Source organism: Mastomys coucha, unplaced genomic scaffold (genome assembly GCF_008632895.1).
Source record: "Mastomys coucha isolate ucsf_1 unplaced genomic scaffold, UCSF_Mcou_1 pScaffold5, whole genome shotgun sequence".
Lineage (NCBI taxonomy): Eukaryota > Metazoa > Chordata > Mammalia > Rodentia > Muridae > Mastomys > Mastomys coucha.
The window spans coordinates 24,917,069-24,944,006 of NW_022196911.1; the positions used below are offsets into that span (position 1 = coordinate 24,917,069).

Genomic DNA, 26,938 nt, shown 5'->3' on the forward strand with positions numbered 1-26,938 from the left:
CCTTTTTCACCTCTCTATTCAACATTTGTCTTGAGCTTCAATGTCTGAGGCAGGGACTCTCCAAGAAGATCCAGGCTCACAGTGGACTATCTCAAAATGAGGGACAAGGAAGGGTCCATTGTCTAGCCACATATCAGGGGCTGGCCCTGCTCCAGGCCCCTGGATTGAGTTAGGGTTGTGGGCTCCTCCCCCTCCCCTGCCACCTTCCTAAACACCAACTTGGGACTCTCTAGGAGAAGTGATGGAGTGATGGAAGGCTGCCATGGCCCCTACTTCCTGTAGGATCCTCAAGACTGGGAACACTTTAGGAGAGCCCCACAAAGAGCCCTTGGTTCTGTCTTTGAGCTGACCCAGTATGTGCTCACAATTAGGAAAGCCATTGTCGCTGAGCAGAAAAAGTAACACAGGGGTAGTTACAGAAGACTGTATGTTCCCTTGACCCTCCCCAGAGGCCTTCAAAATGAAGGACACGTGTAAGATACGCCAGAGGGCACTCAGGACACTCCTCTTTCCCTCCGTATTTCTGAGCACTAGGCATGTGGTGCCTAGTCTTCAGTCTTACTATGCAGGCTGTATATAGTACCATGTAAGGCACTGTCAGCTGCTGGGCACCCAAAGTTCTGACAGAGCCTCCTGTCCTCTGTCTACAGTGAGACCGTATGGGAGAACATGGCACGTATGTGTGTGAAGACTCAAAGGCTGGATGTTGCCAAGGTGTGCCTAGGGAACATGGGCCATGCCCGTGGGGCCCGAGCACTGCGGGAAGCTGAGCAGGAGCCTGAACTGGAAGCCAGAGTGGCCATGCTGGCCATACAGCTGGGCATGCTGGTGAGTAGTCCCAGTGTCAGACAGACAGACAGACAAACAGACAGACATCGCCAGGGGACAGAGAGGAAGGTTTGCCACAATGCCAAACTGAACCTGCAGTACAAAGGGCAGAGATTGCTAAGCATAGACCCTCCTCAGCTAGAGCCTAGAAACAAAGGGCCAAGGAGATGGGGGGTGAAGGGCTGCCAAGTGACTAGGCAGCCTGGCTACTGGTTCTCTGGGGCTTTGGGCCTGCAGAAGGGAGATGGGTTATTCCTGTCAGGTGTCTAGCTACAAACAGAAGTCCCTCAGAATAACCTAAGCCTCTGGTCTCAGCTGGGCCACCCCTCCCTCCTTCGTTTCCAGCTCACCACACACTTGCTTTCCCAGAGGAAAGATAGTGACACGCTCCCCAGTCAGAGGCTGCAGCCTTGATTTAGTGTACCTGCAGGTACAAGAACAGACCTGCAAGCAGGGAGAGTTGTGAGAGGCAGGTATTCCACCCACGCTTATGCTGCATAGCAGGAGCACCCGCAGAGGATGTCCTTATTTGTAGGGGAGCACAGGAGTTCTGTAGGACCCCACCAGAGGCCAGCTGGTCTGTAGCAAGTTCAGACATTCCCTTGGCGGTGTACAAGTCTCACTCTAACAGGTGACTGGAGTGTCACTTGGGTATGCGCTGCCTTTCTTGACTGTGCAGCTCTCTGCATGGTGTCCATGTGTATCTCAAGTGTGTGTTCTCAAGGTGTGCTTCTTTGTCCTGAGCTCGTTGGGACATGAACTTTGCAGTAGAGTTACACTCTGACAGCCCTGTGACCATCGCCCTTTCTCCTAGAATGACATTTCTAACCCATCAGCACTGCGACCGATAAGTGATCTCTCTTTGCCCCCAGGAGGAGGCTGAACAGCTGTATAAGAAGTGCAAACGCTATGATCTCCTGAACAAGTTCTACCAGGCGTCGGACCAGTGGCAGAAAGCTGTGGAGGTGGCGGAGCTCCATGACCGCGTCCACCTGCGCACCACCTACTACAACTACGCCAAGCACCTGGAGGCCAGCGCTGACTGCGGCCTGGCCCTCAGCTAGTGAGTGGAACATGGGCAGGGATGGAGCCTAGCTGTGGCTGTCCCCTTATCTGCCCTCAGGTGATGTTAGATGGCCCTGGCAGTTCTAAAAAGAAGATCTGCCTCAGGACGGCCCATGTGACCTTCGATAGGAGCTATCCAGGAGCCTGGTTCTGCGGTGGTGGGAGGGAATGTTTGGCCCTGTGTGTACATACCAGGCTTGGGGAACCCCTGAGGCCACAGGGATACAGCCACAGAAAACCCATTCCAAGGCTGGGGTGAGCTGTGATCTGGAATTTTAATGATCAGCTCTGAGGTACAGCTAACAGTCTGGTCCACATATCACAAAATGTACAACAGTGCATGGACCCCGGGGCTGCAGGCCAGGTGTAGTGCTCGAAGCCAGCTGCCTGTACTCTATGATGGAGCCCTTGATCATGAAGCAAAATAGAACAATTTCTCCTTCTATAGTTATGAAAAGTCAGACACCCACCGTTTTGAGGTACCTCGGATGCTCTCAGAAGACCTGCAGTCACTGGAGCTCTACATCAATAGAATGAAGGACAAGTAAGTGTCCCCGCTGGGACAGCACCTCCCATTTGTGCATGCTTCCATGTCAGAGTGGAGAATGTCTGCCTGATCCAGGAGACTCCACATCTGTCCCTTCCAGTTTCATGCCGTGGTGGTGCAGGGCGTCAGTTCCAGTGGGACTGAGACCCTGAGCTCCACGGTTATTACACAGGACCCTGTGGAGATGGTGGGCCCAGTACCTTGAGAGCCAGGCAGAGATGGACACTGCCCTGCGCTACTACGAGCTGGCACAGGACTACTTCTCCCTAGTCCGAATTCACTGCTTCCAGGGCAACATTCAGAAGGTAAGAGCAGGCAGGGAAATGGAGCACTTGCCTGGTGTGCCTGAGGCCCTCAGTTGGACTCCGTGTGTGTGTGTGTGTGTGTGTGTGTGTGTGTGTGTGTGTGTGTGTGTGTGTGCGCGCGCGCGCGCGTGCAATTTTAATTTAAAAAAAGAAAACTTAGGGGGTGGAGAGGCAGTTTAGTTGAGTTCCCAGCACCTCTGTGGGACAACTCCTACCTACCTACTAACTCTGGCTGTGGGGAAGGGGTGTGTGGCTTCTTCTGGCCTCCACAGGCACTGCATGCATATGTTCAAACACATACACATAACGATAAGATATTTTTGAAAATATCTTATCACAGTGCATCCTGTGGGAGTGGATGTTTGGGTGGAATAAGGCTGCTGGGTGCTCTGGGTCTCTCTAGGCTGCTGAAATAGCCAACGAGACTGGAGACTGGGCTGCATCCTACCACCTAGCCCGGCAGTACGAGAGCCAGGATGAGGTAAAACAGGCAGTGCACTTCTACACGCGGGCACAGGCTTTCAACAACGCCATCCGCCTGTGCAAGGTATGTGGTTCCACCTGGGCACCAGGCAGATGATGCTCAGTTTTGCCGCACCCTGCATCGATTGGCCCTGGAAACTTGAGTGGGGCAACAGCAAGGTGAGGAAATGTCAGACACACATATAGGAAAGCTTGGACTGGGTGAGCTGTGCTCATTCTATCTGTGAACATCCACTAGCCACCCAGAAACTCAGTGTGTTTATTATATAAAGGAGGAGGAGGAGGGGTTAGCCAGACTTGGTAAGAAGTCTCTGTAGGGGAGCAGTCTCGAGCTGTGAATACCAGGAAACTGCAACCAACATTTTCTGTGCACACCATCAACATTATACAGACCAGGGAAAGGCTTTGCCATTTCTATGTGTCTGGGCCATTGGGTTCCTTGTCATGGGCCATGTCCAGTGTCAATGACACACATTTACGCAGAGCTTCCTCCTCTCCCTACACTGTTGCTGGTTTCAGTGTTATTAAGAGTGCTTCAGCCAGGCAGTGGTGGCGCATGCCTTTAATCCCAGCACTTGGGAGGCAGAGACAGGCAGATTTCTGAGTTTGAGGCCAGCCTGGTCTACAGAGTGAGTTCCAGGACAGCCAGGGCTACACAGAGAAACCCTGTCTCAAAAAAAAAAAAAAAAAAAAAAAAAAAGAGTGCTTCAAACACAGAGGTCGAGAGGCCTACACTGTGAACCCTGACACCCACTGATGGTTTCTATGGTCACTTCTGGCTCCTCTTGCCCACACCTTCTACTGCTTCCTCTGATGCTGTCATCCATATCCAGGGCTCCTAAGCCAGTAAGTAGTAAGGCACACATAGATCACAGCCTTGCAAACAGAGACTCGTAAAAAGCTGTTGGATATTTTTGTGAACACCTGCTCCAGGTCTTGTTTCTGGAGTTATCCCTCCCCTCGAGTATTGGTTATAATACTCTGTAAAATAGAACAAAGAATTATCTAAACACTCTGGTACACAGACTGACCTAATAAGGCTTGGTGCTTCTTAAAAACTCAGCTGGCACAGACCAACACACATTCACAAACCTAAATGGGTTTGTGTATGCCAGCTAGAACTGCCACAGAAGCACACCTTCCTCCCTGCAGGAGAATGGCTTAGATGACCAGCTCATGAACTTGGCCCTGCTGAGCTCTCCAGAGGACATGATTGAGGCAGCCCGGTATTATGAGGAGAAGGGCGAGCAGATGGACAGGGCTGTCATGCTGTACCACAAGGTGAGTGCTTGGCCTCCATTGGGGACCTGTAGAGACTAGAGACATCTACACTGGTGAAGCTCCAGGAAGCCTGGCTGGGGACCGCACGCAGCAGCTAAGTTCCTCCCATTGCCCACAGGCTGGACACTTTTCCAAGGCCCTGGAGCTGGCCTTCACCACCCAGCAGTTCGCAGCACTGCAGCTCATAGCAGAGGATCTGGATGAGAAGTCAGACCCTGCTCTCCTGGCCCGCTGCTCCGACTTCTGCATTGAGCACAAACAGTTTGAAAAGGCTGTGGAGCTTCTACTGGCTGCCAAGAAGGTACAGGGTGCTGGGGGCTTTGGATGGGAATAGTTCTGTATCTCTCTTTGCTTAGAAAGTCTCAAGAAAACTATGGCTGCAAGGTGGACTGGAAGTCAAGGGGATCCTACCAGTTCACCCAGCATAGTACATCAACACTGCTGCCACAAGGACAGCCTTACCACCCACCCACCCCCCCTTCAGTTCTAACTGGGCAGTAAGGTGTGTGTGTATGCGCACACACATGCGTGTGTATGTGGAGGGGGGCGCTGGGGCACATGTGTATTGTGTGAACTTCACACAATAGATATGTCCCATGTTTGGGGGCTTGTTTGGTTTTTGAGATAGAGTCGCTAAAGCTAGGTGGGGATGGGTGTTGGTTACTGCTTTGGTTTTGAGAAAGTGTCTCTCTAAAACCTAGAGACATGGCCTTGAACTCACCATGTTGCTCAAGCTGGCTCTAACTCACCCTCCCAAGTACTAGGACTACAGGCATGCACCTGACTCTGAGGTACATGTTTTTTAAATGAAAACATATACATTGTAGAGTTTTTCCCCCACAGCAAATAGATTATTCTTCCGAGATCTGGATTGTTAATAGCATGAGGAAAAGTTACACATCTGAGTCTGTCCCTTAGCTTGGTCCTTTTATGTCTGACTCAAGCCTGGACAGTAGCCAGCATGGAGACAGGGCCCAGCTTCCTCTGAAGGAAAATCCGGGTCCTCTCAGCAGCTTAGTCCCAGCCTGCCTTGGTTTCTCTGGCGCTCTTGCAGTACCATGAGGCTCTGCAGCTGTGCCTAGAGCAGAACATGACCATCACTGAAGAGATGGCAGAGAAGATGACAGTGTCCAAGGACTCGAAGGACCTGTCTGAGGAGTCACGGCGTGAGCTGCTAGAGCAGATTGCGAACTGTTGTATGCGCCAGGGCAACTACCACCTGGCCACCAAGAAGTACACGCAGGCTGGGAACAAGCTGAAGGTGAGTGTGTCTGGCCAGGACATCTCAGCTGGGCATCTGAGCATGTGCCCTGCTGCTGCGTGTGTGTGTGCTTCTGGGCAGCCTGGGCAGGGAGCGGCCTTCCTAGCTAGGATGTTGAAGAACCGGGAACTGCTGCTTAGTGGACCTAGACGGACAACGTTGGGTTCCATTAGCAACCTGGAACTGCACTGTTGTGGAGTTTTCAAAAGCTCACCTTCTCAACGGAGCCCTGGCCCTCTCTCTGCCTAGGCCATGAGAGCACTGCTCAAATCTGGAGACACAGAGAAAATTGTGTTCTTTGCGGGTGTCTCAAGACAGAAGGAAATCTACATCATGGCTGCCAATTACCTACAGTCCCTGGACTGGCGGAAGGAGCCAGAGATCATGAAGAATATCATCAGCTTCTACACCAAAGGGCGGGCCTTGGACCTTCTGGCTGGCTTCTATGATGCCTGTGCCCAGGTATAGACCTGCTTCAGGGTTCTAGCAGGATTTCAGGGCCCCAGCAGAGCCTTGTGGGTCCTCATGGGTCTCTTTGGTCCAGGTGGAGATTGACGAATACCAGAACTATGACAAGGCTCATGGAGCACTGACTGAGGCCTATAAGTGCCTGTCCAAAGCCAAGGCCAAGAGCCCCCTGGACCAGGAGACCAAGCTAGCCCAGCTACAGAGCAAGATGACACTAGTGAAGAGGTTCATCCAGGCCCGAAGGTATGTCCCCTGAAGGAACAGGTCAGCGGGGTGATGGCAAGCTAGCCTTGGGGCGCCTTCTCATGTCCTCCAGGCCCTCTGTTTATATCTCAAGATTCTCCACTCCCCTGCAGAGGAGTTCAGGCTGGCTTTAAGAGGCCAGACCCAGCTGTGTTTGCCACAGATATCCCTCAGGTAATTCTTGAACAGCTGGATAGTATTCACTAGAACCTGTTTTGGCTCAATACCATCTTGGGAGGATTAGACCAGGGAAAGTAAAAAGAAGATTGAGTCAGGAGGAATGAGCTCCAGTTCATAGATATGTCTAAGGGGAGCCTTAGACCTGCTCAGGGCTGTCTTAGTTATTTTTCTGTGGCTGTGAGGAGACAACATGACCAAGGCAACTTATAAAAGAATTTAACTGGGGTTTGCTTAAAGTTTCAGTTAGTCCATGATCATCAAGGCCCAGAACGTAGCAGATAGGCATGGTGCTGGAGCAGGCTGAGAGTTTGTATCTTATCCTCAAGTTGTAGGAAGAGAGAGACTGTGCCTGGCGTGGGCTTTCAAAACCTCAGGGCCCACTGGCAGGGCCCACTACACATCCTTCAACCAGGCCACATCTCCTAACCCTTCCCCAAACAGTCCTACCAATGAGACAAAGCACTCACATATATGAGTCTTGGCCTCGCTACAAGGGCCAAGCAGGGCTTTCCCAAGCGAGAGGCACTCACTGTGCAGGAGACTGGAGCAGGGACTCTGGGGTCACAGCACTCACTCTTCTTGTCACGTGTGGAGGAGTGGCACATTGTTTCCCTTTTCACTTAGTGGCCAAGAATATACATTTGTCCTGATACTCTGGGTTCTTGTCAGATAATTCAGCTTTCCAGAGAGCCCCTGTGTGGTCACTATGATGTGAGTAAACATCTTTGAGCTCAGCTTCTGCCCAGAAAAGTATTTTTCTATCTGAGAAATCTGTCAGGAGTTTCAAAAGCATTTAAAAATGTACACAGTGGGCTCTTCTTGGAAAGGCACCATTCATGGGGCCAGGTGGAGTCAAGACTGCATTGATGGTCTGCCCAGCCTGAGATGCAGGAAGCAGGGGAGGAACACTAGCAGGAAGTGGTCATCAGCCCCAAGCCAGAGCAAGTGAACATAGGAAAGAGGTGTGAGGAGCCCCAGAAGAGTCAGGGGTTGGAGAGAGGGCCAGGTGCCTTCTAGGATCACCTGAGTCCACATGGTGGATTCTCTAGAAGTAGAAGCCAGGGGCCTTACAGCTCCAAGTCACTCACCCTGCGCTCTGCCCAGCACTTGCCAGTCACCATTCTATGCAGTTGTCCACAGACCTCCATGTCCAGGCACAGGCACACCTCTGACAGGAAGGTTCTTCCTAACTGCCACATTCAAGATGGCACACCTTTCTCCATGTGCCTCCCTCCCATATGCCCTTTCTAAACAGATCTTGGTGTCAAAACACGGGACCCAACACTGAAGATCCTGAGTGTATGTTAAGTAAATGGATTTATAATTGAACAGATTAAGGAATTAACATAATTGATGGAAACCCTCTTCACACACGTCATCTGGCCATTCCATAAAGCCACTCCTGTAGGAGAGGTACCCACACCAGCTTCTGGCATGCAGTAAGTGTTGTGGGTCAGGCTCAGGCCTTGTCTGCCATCTTGTTAGGACATACACAGAGGACCCCAAAGAGTCCATCAGGCAGTGCGAGCTGCTCCTAGAAGAGCCAGACCTGGACAGCACCATCCGTGTTGGGGACGTCTATGGCTTCCTGGTGGAACACCATGTACAGATGGAGGAATACCAGATGGTAAGGCTTGCTCACTTTCTGGTGCTCCAGAGCACAGACCTGGTAGTTGAAAGACTTACTATTTCCTTTTGAGGTAACAAGCTAACTGTCCCAGTTTGCTTTTTATTGCTTTGATAAACACCATGACCAAAAGCAACTTAGGACATAAAGGGTTTATTTCACCTTACAATTCCTTGGTTACTGTCCATCATTGAGGGGAAGTGAGGGCAGGAACCTGGGCAATCAGGTGCCACAAACACTGCATATTAGCTTGCTCTCTTAGACCACCCAGGACCACCTTCCCAGGGGAGGCACTACCATCCAGTGTGCTGAGCCCTCCTATCTCAATCATTATTAATCAAGGAAATTCAGGGCTGAAGAGAGAGAGAGGTAAATCAGTGGGTTGCACACTAGTTGTTTTTGCAGTGGACTCCATTCAGTTCCCACAACCCATATGGTGGCTGATCACCATCCATATGTAACCCCGGCTCCAGGGGATCTGACATCTTCATCTGCCTTTCCCAGGTATGAGGCACACACACGATATACATACATAAAAGCAGGCAAAATACATACAAATCTTTGAAAATAAATTTTAAAAGATGCCCCACAGACTTGCTTACAAATTAATGTAATGGGGGTATTTCCTTGAGAGGTTCTCTTCCAAGATGCCCCTAGCTGTGTCAAGCTGACAAAAAATGAACCAGCACATTTGCTTTGTTCATCCTTGAGAGTGTCTACCAGCCCCGTGGTTTTTAACTGGGCTTTGTTGTTGCTGTTAAGATAGGGTCTTGTGTAGTCCAGGCTGGCCTTGAACCGTGCAACTTGTCCTCCTTCCTCTACTCGCCTAGTGCTGAAATTATAGGTGTGGCTACCATGCTGTGTGTGCAGCACTGGAGACTGACCACAGTGCTTTATTCATGCCAGGCATCCTACTCTACCCACTGAGCTGCATCCCCAACCAGCTTTCATTTTATTAACAAATAATAATGACGTCCTATGTATAAGTGACTATCTGACAGCATTTAGATGACCATCTTTCACTAGCCATTCTGTGACTGTCTGATGTTCAAGATGAGTCCTGTCTCATTGTGGGTTGACCTGTTCAGTGGCTGATGATTTAGACGAGTCCTGTCTCACTGTGGGTTGACCTGTTCAGTGGCTGATGATTTAGACGAGTCCTGTCTCACTGTGGGTTGACCTGTTCAGTGGCTGATGATTTAAACGAGTCCTGTCTCATTGTGGGTTGACCTGTTCACAGTGGCTGATGTTGTAGACGAGTCCTGTCTCACTGTGGGTTGACCTGTTCACAGAGGCTGATGTTGTAGACAAGTCCTGTCTCACTGTGGCTGATGCTGAGCATCTCATAGATTTGTTATCCACTTTGTAAAGTGTTCCAGATGTTTCCATCATCCTACTTGGATTTGACTTTTCATTTTCTAAATGTATTTCCTGTATTGGACACTATTTGTTCCTATTCCGTCCTTTCTTTCTTTCTTTTTTTCTTTCTTTCTTTCTTTCTTTCTTCCTTCCTTCCTTCCTTCCTTCCTTCCTTCCTTCCTTCCTTCCTTCCTTCCTTCCTTCCTTCCTTCCTTTCTTTCTTTCTTTCTTTCTTTCTTTCTTTCTTTCCAGAATTCCATCTGCTTACATCTCTTGGAGTTGTAGCCAAAATCTGCTTCCTTTTACAGCTCTGCTGTCTTTCCTTCTCTTAAATACTACTCTGATGTTGAGCCCACGCAAACTTCTCACCTCAAACTTGGTCATTTGATACCTGAGTCTGACTTAGCATTTTCTAGACTGGCCCCAATGTGTCAAGACCCAGACCCTTCTAGCCCCGTCTACTTTTTACCTTTCCTCAGTGTTCCTTTTCCCTCTAACACTGCTGCTGCTGACTTCTAGCCTTCTTTTGAGCTTCTGCCATCCTTGGCTGAGTCCAAGGCTTGTCCTTTGACCTTGTGTCCCATGTCCACTAGCAGGTAGGCAACTTCTGATGCCTGTACCTAGGGCAGCATTTTCCATCCCTTTGGTCTCGTTCATTTGGCTCCCAGCCCTGGGGGTTATGGTTTGATGTCAGAACCAGCCAAGCAGCACAATATAGCATTGTTTCCTTTTTTATACCCTTATAGTCATCTTCCTATTATATCTATCCAATAACATAATTCTAAGAGTTTTATCATACTGAGATCTAGCCAGTTATGGTAGCATAGGTCTATAGTCTTGGCACTCAGGAGGCTGAGGCAGGGAGACTACTACAAGTCCAAGGCCAGCCTAGTGTACTTATAGAGTTCCAAGGCAGCCAGGGCCACACAGTTAAACCCTCTTTAAAAAAAAAAAAAAGCACACGCCTTTAATCCCAGCACTTGGGAGGCAGAGGCAGGCAGATTTCTGCATTCAAGGCCAGCCTGGTCTACAGAGTGAATTCCAGGACAGCCAGGGCTACACAGAGAAATCCTATCTCAAAAACAAAACAAAACAACAACAAAATAGAAGCAGCTAGAAATAATATGCATTTGTAGTCTCTTTAATTTTTTTTAAGCTTCTAGGAATTTTGTTCTTATCTTGAATTGCTATGCACTTCTAGGGATAAGCCCTAAAAACCATGTAAGTCCTTTCCCTCCCCATTGCACGCAATGCGCCTTGCAGATATAGAGAGGTCTAAGTATGCTGCTCCACAGGAAGCTGGGTCTGTCCAGACCAGCCCATTCTCTAAGCCAAAGAAATCCCAAGGAAACCCACTGATGGTTCCACAGTCTGCAGGCCCAAGATCAGGGACTACTGAAGCAGGAGACAACATAACTACAGACCAAGTGAGCCAGGTTAAACTAGATACTTGACCAAAAGAAACAAGAATCTGAGGACCTAGGTCAGATCCTGCATACATGTTATGTCTGAGTGGCTTGGTGCTCTTGTGGGAATCCTAACATTGGGAGCCGGGGCTGTCCCTGACTCTGTTGCCTGGGACCCTGTTCCTCCTGCTGGGTTGCCTCATTGAGCTGTGATGATGGTATCTGCCTGGTCTTATTGTAGCTTATGATGCCATATTTGGTTGATGTCTCTGGGAGGCCTGCTCTTTTCTGAGGGAAGGCAGAGGGAGTGGGTCTGGGGGAGAGGGGAGGGATAGGGGGAAAGACTAAGGAAGGAGAGGGAAGAGAAACTGCAGTCGGGATGTCACATCTGAGAGATGAATGAAGAAGGAAGGAAGCCACTGGCAGCCTGCCCTCAGTTCAGCCAAGCGCATGCCCCAGAAGAGATCCACTCCTCCTTTGCCACGTGTCCAGGGGCATCCATGGTAAGCATACTCCAGAGAGAAAGCAGCTCTAGCACTCAAACCAGATTTTTGTGTCTTGGCTACAAGGACCCTCCCTTAAGGACTCTGTTCGTGTTGTTCAGTGTAGGGCTGCCACTCAGAACCTGGAACATGTGACAGCCTCCCACACAGGAGTCCCTTACAGATACTCAAGACCTGCAGACCAGTGACTCCAAGTGAAGGCTGGTCTCTTACCTGGAGCAAAGAATCACTGCCTTGGCCCTGAAGGTGGGCAGGGAGCTGATGTTTAGGGAACCCTATTACATGAAGGAATGGCATAGTGCCCGCCCTTTTTTCATGTGAACTACAGAAGTAACTGGTGGTCACATCTGTTGGGCTTCAAGTACCCACTATCCGTTCTGCTCTAGGCCCTTAAGTATCTTGTGCCCACTGTCCCTTCTGCTCTAGGCCTTTAAGTATCTTGTGCCCACTGTTCCTTCTGCTCTAGGCCTATAAGTATCTTGAGGAGATGAGGAAAAGACTTCCTTCGGCCAACATGTCATACTATGTGGACCAGCGCACTGTGGACACTGTGCACCAGGGCCTGGGCCTCCCTCCATCTCGCATCATGCCTGAGCGGGTCCGCCACAACAGCATAGAGGACCATAAGGAGGTGTACGAGGAGGTGATAGAAGAGGTGGACAATGACCCCTGACGAGCCCAGGTGCCCAAAACCGGCCGGCGTCCTGCAGCCTGATGTTGGTCATTAGAAAGGCAGCTGTTTGTTTGTTTGTTTGTTCCTATTGTTTTTAAATTCTGCACTGTAAGCAGAGCAGTGGGCCATGGGGTCCAGCCACCGTGGCCCCAGGAGTCCACAGTTCTGCTCTTAGAAGGAAGCCTGCAGGTGGAAGTGCTCCTTCTGCACTCCTGCCCTGGGCACTGGGCAGCTCCCATGGGGTGTGGTTTATTTCCTTTTAAAGGAGGTAATTTCTTTTCTCCCAACAACAGACTCAAAAACTTTTAGAAAACTTTGTGACATGAGCTGCACTTGGTGGCTGGGGACTCATTACTGTTAACTGTGCCTGGAGTTGGCTACTTGATAGTCCCCAGCAGATCCCAGTGCCCCTGAGACCACAGCAAGGAGCACCTGGGGCAGGCCTGAGCCCTAAGAACTGTGCCTTTGTCATCAATAGGGACTGGGATACCAGGCACCATCCATGGCTGTTCACATCCCTATGACTCCAAATAAAGTCCATTTTCTCAGAGTTAGTTCTCTCAAATGGCTGTACTTCTCTCATGAGGACCTGGGTAGGAGCTACTGTCCTTGCCAGTGAGAACCACAAAAGCAGCCTGTGTGTGTCTGCAGCCTGTTTATTCTCACGGGAACACAGTGTTGCAAAGCCCTTGGGGAGCCAGCAAGCTACCCGTGGTCTGCTGTGCTAGCATCCCCATCCAAGTATAGTAAAGACTGAGTAGCTGTCTCTTGTCTTTACTCTTGAGGCCCTGGTCGTAGAGCCCAAAGTTCTGCTCTCAGGAGGCACATCTTGGGCCCCACACTCCCACCCCCAATTCTGTCAAAGGCTGTTGTGTCCCAGTGCACAGACATCCCAGTATTTTTAGCTGACCACTTAGCCTGGCCAAGGTCTAAGTAACAGCAGGAGTCAGATTGATAGGAGTCTACTTCAAGCACACAGGGACCATCCAGGCCCTCCAGACCTGGCTCTCACATAAAGTCCAGGCGTGTGGACTCTGCTCCTCAGACGTCTTTCCTTCTTCCAGTGCTGATGGCCCAGGCTCCATTTGGGCCCCTATGGAGATGCCTCAGGGCTATGGAGAGGACCTGGACAGGAGCTTGTCTTTGAGTCTCTCCAGAAGCAGCAGAGCCCTTACTGCCAGCTCCCTACAGTCCTCGTCCACATCCTTCTCAGCCACATCTGCCAAGGAGAAAGAGGACGTGTGAGTGACAGGGCAGAGCCAGTTAGTCCATGTTTGCTCCTCCACACTGTTCCTCACAGAGCCACTGCAAGGCTTCTCTCTGAGGTCCCACCACAGAGATCTAGCTCCACTGGAGGGATCAGACAGGTCAGGTGCATAGTTCAGCAGCCCAAGCACTGACCTGGATAAAACCAGTCAGAGAGTACAACCTGGGGGATCTAACACACGACCCTGAGAAGAACCTGGCCTTGCTCAAGATGGCTGACAGCGCAAGGAACTTGGAGAAGAATGGATGGGACCTTCTGTGACTAACCACCAAAAAGAAGAAAGCAGTAGAAGACACAGAGGCCCAGGCCTGCCCAGGAGTCCTGGGGAAGCCAGTTTGACCCTGTCTCAGGGTCAATCACAAAGCCTATCAGGAGCTGGGGATCTAGATATATCCTTCCCACTGGATCCCAGGACAGTTGTGGGGCCAAGAGTCTGCAACTGACTTTTAAGAGAATATGCAGAGGTGAAACACAAAGGGTACCAAATACTCCAGAGTGGTTCTAGATGGAAGTTTCCAGAATTCACTACCTCCACGTAATCTGTCTGGACTTGATTTTAAACAAGTCTCAGTATGTAGGCCTGGCTGGCCTCATACTCACTGTGTAGACCAAGCCATCCCTGAACTCACAGACCTCCGCCTGTCTCTGTCAAGTGCTGGGATTAAAGGCGTGTACTATTGTGTCTGGCTTTGTATTTGGGAGCCTTCTCAGTTGTCTATTGAGATCCAGGTAGTAATCCCCAAAGAAACAGGGTAACGATTGTCCCCTGGCTCCCCATATTCATGTCGTCACACTTCTCAGAGCTAACACAGGACAGACCCACTCAGACTGGCTGGCCTAGCCCCATCTACTCCAACCACTAACCTGCCAACCAGGATCTGGCTTCCAGTAGCTCATCTGGCAGGTCCCCCAGCAGCCGCTCTGGAGGTACACTGAGGAGGACAGAGGACACCGCAGACAGCAAGCCCCGGCGCACGTAACTACCAATCAAGAGGGTGGGGAAAGGTGAGGCATGGCTTTGTGAATGGAGCCCCAACTAGCCTCCCACATGTACTGAGTCCAAAAGGCCAACTGCAACAAAGCTCATTCCAGCCCTGTCGGAGCCTCCTCAGGCATGACTGACTACTTGTTAGGAAATGTCAGGCATGCTGCCTAGGAGACTCTATGCTGCCCTTAGCCCCGTGGGCCACTCACATGTCAACGTGGAAGCGAAGGGCCCATACAAACTCCAGCAGGGCCTTACCCATAGACACAGCCACCTAGAAGTCAGCACAGGAACAACTGGAGAGGGGGGTTGCTATGTTGATCTCCAACACTTGTACCAGAGGCAGGATCCCACTGCGTCAGGGCTCGCCTCTGAGTGGGGATGCATGTATGCCTCATGGAGCTTTGCACAGACTGCCCGTAGGGGGCCAAAGGCAGGGGAAGATGTATTCTGAGGGACCAGTGCTCATGTTATGATCTTGACCATCCTGTACTGCTCACAGGTGGGCGATGGTCAAGCCCCGTGGAGCTCAGGTCCCGTCCTGTGAGCACTGGAGATCATTCCTACAACTGCACTGCTGAGGAACTATGTTGCAGGGCTTTCAATTCCCATTCCCAACTCACTGTGGTGTTAACAGCCAGGTACATCAGGGATGCTAAGGTGTGGGTCAGTCTTCCAAGTACCAACTGATCGTCTCCTAAAAGGTCAAAGGTCACCAGAGGCCTACAACATAAAGCTGAGTGAGTGGGGCAGCCCCAACACCTAATGGTTGGCCAAGAAGAGCCCAGAATGAGCACTACAACAGAAACCCAAACCCTTGGAGGCTCACATAGTGTTCCTCCCACCTTCATACCCTGGGTCAGTATGGCAAAGGACAAGCCACAAGGGGAAGGCATTTCCAAATGCCTCAGCATGCCATGTGCTGCCAGGTACAAGCCAGGCCCTGAGTCAAGATCACACCCTTTGTTGTCACCGAAATGTCACAGGCTGAGCATGGGACAAGACTCAGCTGCAGAGATGAGAGGAGGTAGGCAATGGGTGAGCAGCAGGCCAGCAGCATTGACAGCATCTTCATAAATCCAAGATCAAAGAACACAATAACGACTATGCCTTCACCATAAGACTCAACAATAAAGGGACCTTCCAGAATATTCCCCACCATTCAACTCAAGCTTATAAAATAATTCAAGCCCACACTTATACCCTACTGTGTCACAAAACTATTATTCACAGGAGTGTGTCTAACGTTCCAGAAACCTCACCTGTCAAAGTGCTGAAGAAGGGGGAAGAAGAAATAACCAGCCACACAGTTGAATTCATTGGGGACGCCTGCCAGCTCCCTCCGAGGACAGCCCTGTCAAACACACAGCGCTAGTCAAGGTGCAGTGCTACCACCATCTAGTGCAGCTGTGTAGACCCTCACTCAGGCTTGCCCTGGTCTCCCTGGGTCAGGGACCTGTGGAAAGGACACTTAGTCTCAGACTACTGTGGTCTGACGTCAACCATGCAGAGCTAGCTAGTCCTGACCATGGATGACCTGTGCATTGTGGCAAACTAAATAGCCTGGCCTCCAGCCCCAAGCTGCACTCAAAAGTATCTCCAGACACCACAGTCCCAGGGTAATTTTTTTTGGCTTCTGACATGGCAGTCCGAGATCCGAATCTTCACTTCTATGTTTTGTTTTGTTTTTAAACTTTTTTTTTAAGATTTATTTATTTTATGAATATATGAGTACACTTTAACTGTCTTCCGACATTCCAGAACAGGACATCAGATCCCATTACAGATAGTTGTGAGCCACCATGTGGTTGCTGGGAATTGAACTCAGAACCTCTAGAAGAGCAGGCAGTGCTCTTACCCGCTGAGCCAACTCTCCAGCCCATTCCCATGCTTTAAAATCACATTGATCTGACACAATTCAGTTTGTACATAAACTCTTACTGGAAGGAGCACCAATACCAGAGCTGACTCTGCCCATGATTGAGTTCCCTTCAGTTAGCCAACACCTAGAGCTGCTGCAGCAGATCCCAACCTATGGGTCACAAGCCCTTTTGGGTTGCAGATCAGATGTTTGCATTACAACTTATACCACTAGCAAAATTACAGTCGTGAAGTAGTTGAAATGGCCTTATGGTTGGAGGTCATGACCACATAGGACATGAACAGAGTCCTGTTACCTTGGAGAACCTCCGGGTCTTGCTTCTGATCCGCTCCTCCACAACCACCTGCCAGTCAGGAGCCACGGCATTGCCAGGCTGAGAACTAGCTAGTGCTGGTGAACACAAGGTGCCAGAAACAGGGGAACTGTGCCTGGAAAGTCTCTGGAGGCTCCTTGGCCGAGACAGGGCCTGGGCAGCCAGAACAAGGACCTAGAGAGAAAAGATTCCATGAACAGGGACTGGAGAATGGCCGAGAGGTTCAGAGCACTCACTGCCCTGGCGGAGGACTCAGGTTCCCACACCTTTGCTGTTTTCCACAGACAGCTCACACACATAGTACACTAACATACATGCAGATAAAACATTCATATACATAAAATAATAACCAAAATGTTGAAAAAGAGACTCAGTATGTGTCTCAAAAAGTGGGTTAGTAGCCAGGTATCCACAAAGCTCTGCAGCCTGGATGATACTCAGCCATGGGAAGAATATAATCTGGTTTATCCTATAATGATAAATTCCATGCTGTATAAAAGTATACCAATACAAGTGTTATCTAAAATACACATCAGCACTGGTTAAGATTTAGTGGTTAAGGATACCCAATGTCCTTGTAGAGGACTGGAGTTCAGTTCGCACCACCAGTGTTGGGTGGCTCTCAACTATCTGTAATTCTAACTCCAAGGAATCCAGCACTCTCTTCTGGCTTCCACAGCACTGCACACAGCATGTGCACACTCACAGACACACAAGCATATGCATATGAACACAAACCACACAAACAGAGCCAACAAGATGACTTGGAAGGTCACACACACACTAGTAAATAAATAAAACCCATTTTAAAGCCACACAAATGAGACAATACTCTGCCACTAGCTTTCAGCCCCGTACTGGTGAGCCTGTAGTCAGTGGTCTGATGTTCCAAGAAAGCACGGGGGTCGTCTTTGGCTACAGTCCATACAGGTCAACCTCCCAACTTAGTGCAGCCTGGGCCTGACAGGGACAGGGTTCTGGGCCACTTACGTCCAGGATGTCCATGCGCTGCCGGAGGCTGTAGTTCAGGCCATAGAACTGTGAGGTCAGATATTTGGCAACCTGGGAGATGAAGAAGCCACGGTGCTAAGACTACCCAGGGGCCCAATCAGGGCCCAGAATGGGGCCACCAGGGTTTCTGATGCTCCTGGTCTGGCTGGGGTCACCATGCTGGGACGTACCTGCTCCGGGTCTGTGACGGTAACTGCCACCAGAGCGCTCTGGCGCAGCTGCTCAAACTCTGCTACACAGGTCTTCTCTTCCAGGTGCAGTAGCACCTTGGCCAGCTCCACACTCACCTGCACAGGGACAGAAGCCAGGATACCTTCAGCCCCATGTGCCCAGCCAGCAATACAGTGCCACCTCTCAGATCTAGGACAAAGGCCACAAGGAGAACTGCCACCCCACAAGTTCCCAACCTCCCCACATGCCCTGACACATCCTCTTACTGCTCACCTCCCGAGTGGCCGCAGGGCTCCTATAAACCAGGCCCTCAAGCACCTTTAGGGATGCCTCCCAGCGTTCCATATCCTCAGATGTAGTCAAAGCTGCACAGAACCCAGACAAGCCTCAGTAAGTCTCAGCACTGACTCCACTATGCCCAGAGTGTCAAAATGAGGCCTGGCAGTAGCTCTAAGACAAGGTGAAGTGGAGCCAAGCCCAGGTAGCCCTCAAAACAAGCTATTGGGGGTAAACACAATGACCTGACGTCGGTAAAACCCACCTTCCACACAGTCCCGGATATACAGGGGCTCCTTGCTGCTCTTCAGCTCTTTGTCCCCTGACATGTCATAGGGGATGAACTCATCATCACTGTGGTAAGACAGACAGACACTGGATCTGTCCATCCCAGGCAGCGCTTAGGATTATCTTTGTTTCCTCGAGGGTAAGGCCTGAGGATACTAAATCCCCTCCCAGGAACCTGCCAGCTGCAGGAGATGGCCACATGGAAAGGAAGCCATGGTATACAGCCCAGGCTCCTGCTTCAGACTGTCAGGAAGGTAAGGAGGACTGGGACCAGCACCTTCCTGCCCGTGGTCAACTCACCCCCATACATTGTTCACATGTGAGGAAGCCACCCTCAGCCCATCTTTGGATCCACAAAGACCAAGGAGCCCAATCCTACCTGTCCAGCTCTGAGTCAGAGCCCCGCAGCTGAGCTGGGGGGACATCGCTCTCCACCATCTTTTCTGATGTCTCTACAGGAGGCTCTGTGGCCACAGGAGCTGGGGATGGGCCCCTAACAGACAAGCAACAGCAGGGTCACCCAGGATAGCTTTGAGCACCCATTTCCCAGAAAGGCTTCTAGTATCTGCCCAGACAAGACCCCCTAGCTTTTGTTGGAAGGACTCTGGATGGGGGCTGGGAATGGAGAGGCCCTCACCATGCCTCCGAGGAGCAGTCACCCGCAGGCCCCAGGGCAGCCAAGGCCAGCAACTCACGGCTCATCTCGTCGTCATCTTCGTACTGTTGCAGATACACTGGAGTCAGTGATGCCACAGGCTTCCGATGCCACCTCCTCACTGTCAGACAGCCCAAGCCAACCCTCCTCTCATGCCACCCGATCTCATTTCACAGCCTTGCCAACCACTTTATCTGAAGCAACTTCTGAATGCCCACCTCAAGCTAAGCATGGTGTAGATGTGCTGAGCCTAAAAGCCACACCCTCCTTCAGGACTGAGACCCTGGGTGCTCACACACCCAAGGACAGAACTCAGCAGAGGCCATGTCTACAGGCTTGCAGTGAAGCCATGCAGGGTTCAACACAGTCAAGGCCTGTACTATCCAACCTGGCAGTGCCCATGCCAATTCGTGGGCAGTGGAGGCTGACATGCCCCACACACACTGCCAGCCCAGAGTAGCGCTACTATTTCCTGGACTCAGTGCACCCAGGTCCAGCAGACCAACCCCAAGGCAATGGCTCCTTCTCTCCTATCTAACCAAGCCAGGAACACACCACATTCTCACACATTTGGCCCTGACCACACACAAACCCACTCCTACTCCCACCCACTAAGAGCTAGAGTCAGTTAGAACTGCCCCATGCATGAAGCCTTGGCCCTCACATGCCCCGCATAGGATACTCCTCAATCCTAGATCCCAGAAAGGTGAGGTCCTAGATGTGCTACTGTGTCAGCCAGGGTACCCCAGGGCCCTGTCACCAAGAGGACATAGAGTAGACAGCCTGCTCACTTGGAATTTCAGGGGAGGCCCCTCAGGGTGGATCCTGGAGCTGATGACCTCGGCCACAATCATGCCCAAGCGACGCACAGGGGGCAGGCTGCTGTCCAGGCGGCATTTCACACCTGCCATCATGCTGGCCAGCAATTCTTAAAGCACCAGACATGAATCCTGAAGGGCTCCTCAAAGTGTTAGGGGTAGGGTGTGCCCACGCCACAGCCTGCTTACCATCCCGGATGTCCTGCAGCTCTGGCTCCCCGAGGTGTGCCAGGCAGACAAGGATGGCCTTGCTGATGTAACACTGCTGCTCCAGGGGTGCATGTCGGACAGCACTGCTGCTGCCCCAGGTCTCTAGCAGCTCCTTAAGCACCTGGCAAACGGTAGAGCCTCAGCCTGCTCAGGCAACAGCTACGCCACAGCCAAACAAGTCTCGGGCCAGAGCCTACAGCTGTCTCAGAGGGCTCGCATGTATGTGAAGCTGGACCCTGCCCTCCCCATCAGAAGACAGTCCCTCGACTGCCCTTCTCCCCAGTACCACAGGCTTAGAGGGACGACAGGTGCTTACCTGTGTGAGGAGTGGCCGCCGCTGACTGTCTAGAGCCAAGTACCCCAGCAGGCTCCGCACCATGGGTGTCTACAACAAAAGTAGGGTCCTGTCTACCAAGCAGAGACTGCTCCCAAGAGGAATGGGATAGAATGGAGCTGCCAAGGCCCAGGCTACCACAAACCAGAGAGCAGCTCCCACTCCACCTCAGCACCGCCAGTTCCAAGACACCTTTGGTATTGGGGTTTCTCAGCCCAGATGCCTATCAGCATGCTGTGCTCCCCACTACAACTCTCTGGAGTTGTACACCATCCTTTGGTAAGGCTTCAGAACCTAGAGTCTTATCGTGTGTGTGTGTGTGTGTGTGTGTGTGTGTGTGTGTGTGTGTGTGTGTGTGAAGTGTATGCAGGTGCTGCAGAGTCCAGAAAAGTGTATGCAATCCTGTGGAGCAAGCGTTTGTAAGCTTTCCTACGTGGATACTAGAAACTAAGCCAGGGTTCTCCACAGGAAGAGTCACTACTCTTAACCATTGAGCCACATCTCCTTTTTGCAATTTTTTTTTAAGACGGGGTCTCACTATGTCGGCCATGGGGGCATCAAACATGGCAATTCTGCCTCCACCGCTTTCCTGTTAGATTAAGAGGCACGAGCCACTGTGAGCCATTGTGTCTATCCTTGACTCATTCGTGCTTCCTTTACCTTTCTTATTCCATGACTGAGGTGGCGAATCTCCCTGTCACCCCTCCTGCTCTCACATGGGACACTGCCATGGCAGATCCCCAGCTGACCATACATTTCCTGGCTTAAGCTTCTTGATCTAACAGTGTATGGTAAACTGTTAGCTATTCTCTTTGTATGTGTATGTGCACGTGTGTACACACTGTGGAAGTATATGTATGAAAAAGTATGTAGGTTGTTCATGTGTGCAGTCACATGCACATGAGCGTGCATACATGTATGTGGAAACTAGAGGTCAACCCTAGGCGTCACAACCTTGGGAGCTATTCAACTCCTCCTTGAGACAAGTTCTCTCTCTTATGTAGCCCTGGCTGTCCTGCAACTTGCTATGTAAGCCGGGCTGACCTGGAACTTGGAGATCCACTTGCCTCTGCATCCCAAGCTCACCGGTGAATGGGGATGGCCCCAATAAGCTCATCTATCTTAATATTTGGTCCCCAGGCCGGGCGGTGGTGGCATACACCTTTAGTCCCAGCACTTGAGAGGCAGAGGCAGGTAGATTTCTGAGTTCGAGGCCAGCCTGGTCTACAGAGTTCCAGGACAGCCAAGGCTACACAGAGAAACCCTTTCTCAAAAAAAAAAAAAAAAAAAAAAATTTGGTCCCCAGTTGGTATAACTGAGAAGCATGTAGCCTTTTTGAAAGAAATGTTTTGCTAAGGGACAGGCTTTGAGGTCTCTAAAAAACCCCATTCTCAGTATCCCTCTCCCTCTCTCTGCCTCCTACTTTCAGATCAAGATACAAGCTCTCAGCTGTTGCTGCACCCATGTTTTAGCTCTGCCATTAGAGACTCTAATTATCCCTCTGAAACCATAAGCCCACATGAAACACTGACTTTTATAACATTGCCTTGGCCATGGTGTCCCTCCAACCTTGGTTTTTCAAGACAGGGTTTCTCTGTGTAGCCCTGGCTGCCCTGGAACTTGCTCTGTCGGCCAGGCTGTCCTTGAACTTATAGAGATCCACCTGCTTCTGCCTCCCGAGTGCTGGGATTAAAAGTATGTACCACCATTCCTGGCTTGGATTTCCAGTGTCTTCATGGGACCTGGAACTCACCAGTTTAGCTGAGTTGGCTGGCCAGTGAGCACTAGGCATCCGTCTGTCTCTGCCTCTCCAGCCCTGGGATGACAGGTATGTATCACCATGCCCAACTTTTTATGCAGATTCTGGGGGGGGGTTGGGCTTAAACTCAGTCCCCTTGGTTGTATGTTAAGAACTATGTGAACTAAGCTATCTCCCTAACCCCAGAAGATGCCATCTTTCACAACTATCTGTCTCCACAGCCTTGTCATCCAGGAATGACTGCATGAAGTTTATTCTGGCATTTGAAGTTCTTGGTTTGTGGCATCATCCCACTGACAGGCTTATGACAGCTTCCAACAGAGTGTTAGACTCAAGAATAGGCAGCTTGGCTGCTCGTTCATCAGGGGTCTGTGGGGCTCATCTCTGCCTTCATGTACAGCTCTTCATTGCCCACCTGCCCTCTTGAAGGATGGTCACATTATTAAAGTGACTCCATCCCTCTACCTGCAAACTGCAGGTGCACCAGCTGCCAGCTCCTCAGGTTACTGGGAGGACTCTCCAGGGCTCCTGCCCCCATGTTCCTGCATGCAGTAGGTAGGAGTTACTTCAGTTTCACCTAGTCTCCTCACATCATCTTGGTCCATCTCTCCTCAGATTCTCCATTCATCCACTCAACAGCCTGGCCTTATCTACTATCTTCTTGCTCTCTAGCCACCAGGGGAACCCAATACCAGCTCAGGCCAATCTGGACAGCCAGCCAGCTAGCTCTCTGGTATTTCAGGTCTCAAGGGCCTCTGGCCCACCCTCTCAAATCCTCTCAGAGCCAGGCCTCCTCCTCCAAGCCATACTCCTGTCCTGCTGCCTCTTGGTGTCAACACCAAGAGATTAAAGGCATGTGCCACCAAGCTAGGCCCCTTCCCCTCTCCCCACCCCACCCCCTTTTTGAGGCAGGGCTCTGTTTAGCCCTGGCTGTCCTGGAACTCAACGAGGCTGGCATCGAACTCAGAAATCTGCCTGCCTCTGCCTCCCAAGTGCTGGGATTAAAGGTGTGCACCACCACTGCCTGGCTTCCTTTCCCCATTTTTAATAACAGTTCTTCCTGTGACTTGGAAAGTGTGCAGACCCCACCCTATCCAGCATTCTCACTGTGTGCTGGTACTGCAGGAACAGAAGCTTGCGGGTCATCACAAACTGCGCTTTCTTATTCTTCACCACCAGATTCCCTAGTAGTCGTGACAGGACTTCAGGCCTGTGAGGCAGGGACAGAAGGGACCCGAATCAAAAGTCAGCCTTAAAAGACAAGGAAAAACAAACGGTATGGTGCCCTGAACCCTGTCACCTGCTCAGTCTGTCTAGGCTAGCCCTTCTACAACCCGAGTTGGTCCTTAATCTTTCCTCTTCCCAGAATGAATGTGAACATCCATGGGAAGCCTGATCCCCCACATCAGAGCTGAGAGGAAAAACCCAACAAGGTGGGGGCAGGAGGTGGGGAGGACTTAACAGCCAGCCTGAAAAGGCAATGCTAAGCATGGGCTCTAATGTGGCACCCAGGAGAGTGGCAGAGGGAACAGCAGCAATGCTGGAGTCTACCCTGCAACCCCGCTGCTTACCTGGGAGTGGCCTCTACAAGTCCTGTCAGCACGGCCTCCACTGCCCGGTCAGGCACTTGCTCCATCAGGCGCCAGCATACCCCCTGCCACAGACAGCTATCCTGGGTGAGCACTGTCAGCTGGGGTACCAGCACACTCAGGATCTCTCCTGAGGGGACACAGAGGCACTGGGCTTCAGGAGCCACCCTCAGCAAGGGGCCAATGGGGCACCTAGTGCCCACAGCACCACAGGTTCACAGACATGGGCAAGCTCAGAGACAACAACAACAGACCAGGGTCACACCCAAGTGAGGGAATCCCTCTGATGACAAATGTCAACTTACATGTCACCATACGAGATGTACAGTGATTCTCACCCTCCTCTAAGGGTGGGAAGGTGTCAGGAACTACTCACTCTTTCGGCCCTGGATGCAGACCTTCCCGAGAACTCGAGATACGAAGGAGACAGAGCAGTCTAAGCCACCTGGAACAGAAAGCAAGACAAGACTGCAAAATAGGTGGGCAGGAAAAAACGCTGAGGACATCTGACCACGCATGGCAACTTTATGCTTAGTGGCCAAGACAGCTGCAGAAACTCCTTGGAACAGATATGCATTTCAATCTAACATGAGGGAAAATCTAGACAGAGCTGTTTTTAACTTGAAAAATCCAGTAATAATGTGCTTTAAAACACACAACACACACAAGCTGAGCAGCACTGGTGGCACACCCCATAAGTCCCAGAGCTCAGTCGACAGAAGCAGGTGGATCTCTGAGTTCATCGCCAGCCTGGTCTACAGAATGAGTTCTAGGACAAAGAGGGCTACCCAGAGAAATCCCATCTCAAAAACAAATTAAATCAAAACAAAACAACATCATCACACATCATCTCAAAGATGACAACGATCCTACCTACATCAGATGTAGGTGCCAGATGGGTCCTGGCCTAGGAGCTGACTACGGACACAGAACTGGGCAGGCTATAACTACCACAGCAGTCACTCACTGCCCACAAGGTTCCCCTCCTTGGTAAAGAAGGAGCCATGAGAAGGTCAAGAACAAAGAGCAGGTGGGGTGGCAGCCTCCCACCAGTAGAGCTGAGATGATGGTGCCTTTCAGAAAACAGACATGGAGCCATACACACCATGACCGAAGGATGGGAATTCAAGAGGCTTCAAGGACAGACTCCAAGTGCCACTAAGAATGGAGTGAAGCAAAGCAAAACAGACCAAAAAGTAGTTGCTGTTAGACTCTAGGGAAGACAGAGGCTTCGGCCAGGGTGGGGCCATGCCAAAACTCCAGAGAACCCGCTGCTTCTGAGGTCACACTGGTAAAGGACATAGGAGCCCTCGGGGTGCTGGGCTGAGTCCACGGAAGCAAGCCGAACTGAAAACTTAGCTAGGAGCAGACAGACAGAAGGCAGCCAGAGTGGCTCCCATTAGGCTGGGGTATGGCTCAGACCAGAGTGTGCATGTGACAGGCACAAGAAGGAAGGCGGGGACACTTCAGGAAGAGGCACAGGCTCATCAATCTCACTGGCCTGTATCTGACAACCCAGAAATCACCATAGCCCTTCCCCAATTCCCACTCTTGGGATATGTAACAAGGGAGAAACAATTGTAATGTTCCAGAGAAGGCAGAGCTAACCTTGGACACCTACAGGGTGGTCTCTAGAGATCTGTGAGTGACAGCAGTTCCCACAGTGCCGGACACACATGTAAAAAGCATCCGCTCTCAGAGCCAAGAACAGTCAGCACTCAAAACCACCACCAAAGACACACAGATGAGCAGGCTCACCTAAGCACGGAGGTGGACCTCAGCACACAAGGACAGCTTCTTAGAAATACAAGTGACGGGGCTGGAGAGATGGCTCAATGGTTAAGAGCACCGACTGCTCTTCCAAAGGTCCTGAGTTCAAATCCCAGCAACCACATGGTGGCTCAAACCATCCGTAATGAGATGTGGCGCCCTCTTCTGGTGTGTCTGACGACAGCCACAGTGTACTTATTTATAATAATAAATAAATCTTTGGGCCAGAGCGAGTGGAGCCGAGTGGGGCAGAGTGGGGCCAACCGGATCAAGCAGAGGTCCTAAATTCAATTCCCAGCAACCACATGAAGGCTCACAACCATCTGTAGAGCTAGAGTGTACTCATATACATAAAATAAATAAATCTTTTAAAAAAGAAAAAGAAAAAAGAAATAGCAGTGACTGGGCAGGAAGCGCAGGCCTAAATCTGGTGACTCTGTCTAACACCCAGCAAAGAACAAAGGAGCCTAGGGTCGGGGCCAACTACCCAAGATCAAAACCCAAACGAGGGATGAGATGATGTCAGATGATACGAGAGGGTCTGAAACAGGCCAGCCTCTAACCTGCCTGACACCACATTCCTGACTCTTAAGGGCCCTCAGGCTTTGAGAAGAGAAGGGAACAGATAAAGGCCAACAGAGGTGTTGAGGCAGGGTGCTCACCTTGGAGAAAGTTCACAACTGCCTTTAGTGCCTGCACAACCTCCTGGCCAAGCAGAGGGAAGTAGTTCTGGGGGAAGAACTGGGTCAGGTTGTCCCACTGGAGACGGTTGCCCAGGAGATCAGGTAAGCCCACGACCTTGCTGAGCAGCGTCTCCTGGAACAGGGGGAAGCTGGGCTTTGTCTGCGGCTGACACTGCTCCTCCATTAGAGCAGCCACTCTGCCCACGCTCAGAAATGTCTCCAGCACCCGAGCCATCTTCATCAGACGGAAGCTAGGGCTAAAGCATAGCAAGTGTATTAGGCAGAGCCCTTAACTCCCCCACGCACCCCCACCTAATGTTCCCTTCTGGCCATAAAGAATCAGTCCCAGAGCTAAGGAGATGGCTCCGTTGGTAAAATAAGCCCTGCAAGCATGAATGTAAGCTTGATTCCCAAAAATCACATTAAAAAATCCAGGTGAGTTGGGCAGTGGCGGCACATGCCCAGCACTCAGAAAGCAGAGGCAAGTGGATCTTGAGTTCGAGGCCAGCCTGCTCTACAGACCAAGTTCCAGGACAGTAAGGCCCACATAGAGAAACCCTATCTCACAACAACAATGCCAGGTGAGACAAGCACAGTGGCACATAGCTGAATCCCAGCATGCAAGAGGCAGAAGCAGGAGGGATTCCATGACTTAGAAGTCTATTCAGTGAGTTATAGGGACAGTCGGGGCTATATAG

General features: G+C 50.9%; 2 protein-coding genes across 13 annotated transcripts in view; one reads left to right on the top strand and one right to left on the bottom strand.

Moving 5' to 3' along the window:
* Nucleotides 1-12,779, top strand: part of Ift140 (intraflagellar transport 140) — an 83,079-nt gene extending 70,300 nt beyond the window's left edge. For all 6 annotated transcript variants that reach the window (XM_031352121.1, XM_031352120.1, XM_031352124.1 and 3 more), the window contains 12 exons: nt 651-828; nt 1,701-1,891; nt 2,342-2,437; nt 2,613-2,745; nt 3,149-3,292; nt 4,381-4,509; nt 4,628-4,810; nt 5,564-5,770; nt 6,020-6,232; nt 6,315-6,481; nt 8,147-8,288; nt 12,023-12,779. In XM_031352121.1, coding sequence (XP_031207981.1) covers nt 651-828; nt 1,701-1,891; nt 2,342-2,437; nt 2,613-2,745; nt 3,149-3,292; nt 4,381-4,509; nt 4,628-4,810; nt 5,564-5,770; nt 6,020-6,232; nt 6,315-6,481; nt 8,147-8,288; nt 12,023-12,229 — 1,990 coding nt within the window. In that variant the 3' untranslated portion in view covers nt 12,230-12,779. The remainder of the gene's footprint in view (nt 1-650; nt 829-1,700; nt 1,892-2,341; nt 2,438-2,612; nt 2,746-3,148; nt 3,293-4,380; nt 4,510-4,627; nt 4,811-5,563; nt 5,771-6,019; nt 6,233-6,314; nt 6,482-8,146; nt 8,289-12,022) is intronic.
* A 92-nt stretch (nt 12,780-12,871) lies between these two features.
* The window catches only part of Telo2 (telomere maintenance 2), a 16,716-nt gene continuing 2,649 nt past the window's right edge, over nt 12,872-26,938 (bottom strand). For 4 of the 7 annotated variants that reach the window (XM_031352137.1, XM_031352138.1, XM_031352139.1 and 1 more), the window contains exons 3-21: nt 26,220-26,497; nt 24,164-24,232; nt 23,770-23,917; nt 23,306-23,408; nt 20,422-20,490; nt 20,085-20,226; nt 19,869-20,005; nt 19,060-19,142; nt 18,802-18,915; nt 18,400-18,488; nt 18,132-18,223; nt 17,858-17,974; nt 17,667-17,738; nt 16,659-16,850; nt 15,744-15,835; nt 15,105-15,204; nt 14,691-14,755; nt 14,361-14,476; nt 12,872-13,448 (exon numbers count right to left, since the gene is read on the bottom strand). In XM_031352137.1, the coding sequence (XP_031207997.1) occupies nt 13,342-13,448; nt 14,361-14,476; nt 14,691-14,755; nt 15,105-15,204; nt 15,744-15,835; nt 16,659-16,850; nt 17,667-17,738; nt 17,858-17,974; nt 18,132-18,223; nt 18,400-18,488; nt 18,802-18,915; nt 19,060-19,142; nt 19,869-20,005; nt 20,085-20,226; nt 20,422-20,490; nt 23,306-23,408; nt 23,770-23,917; nt 24,164-24,232; nt 26,220-26,497 (2,185 nt within the window). In that variant the 3' untranslated portion in view covers nt 12,872-13,341. Of the gene's footprint in view, nt 13,449-14,360; nt 14,477-14,690; nt 14,756-15,104; nt 15,205-15,326; nt 15,938-16,658; nt 16,851-17,666; nt 17,739-17,857; nt 17,975-18,131; nt 18,224-18,399; nt 18,489-18,801; nt 18,916-19,059; nt 19,143-19,868; nt 20,006-20,084; nt 20,227-20,421; nt 20,491-23,305; nt 23,409-23,769; nt 23,918-24,163; nt 24,233-26,219; nt 26,498-26,938 lie in introns of those variants that run through there. The other 3 variants (XR_004113264.1, XR_004113265.1, XM_031352142.1) reach the window with 3 other exon arrangements.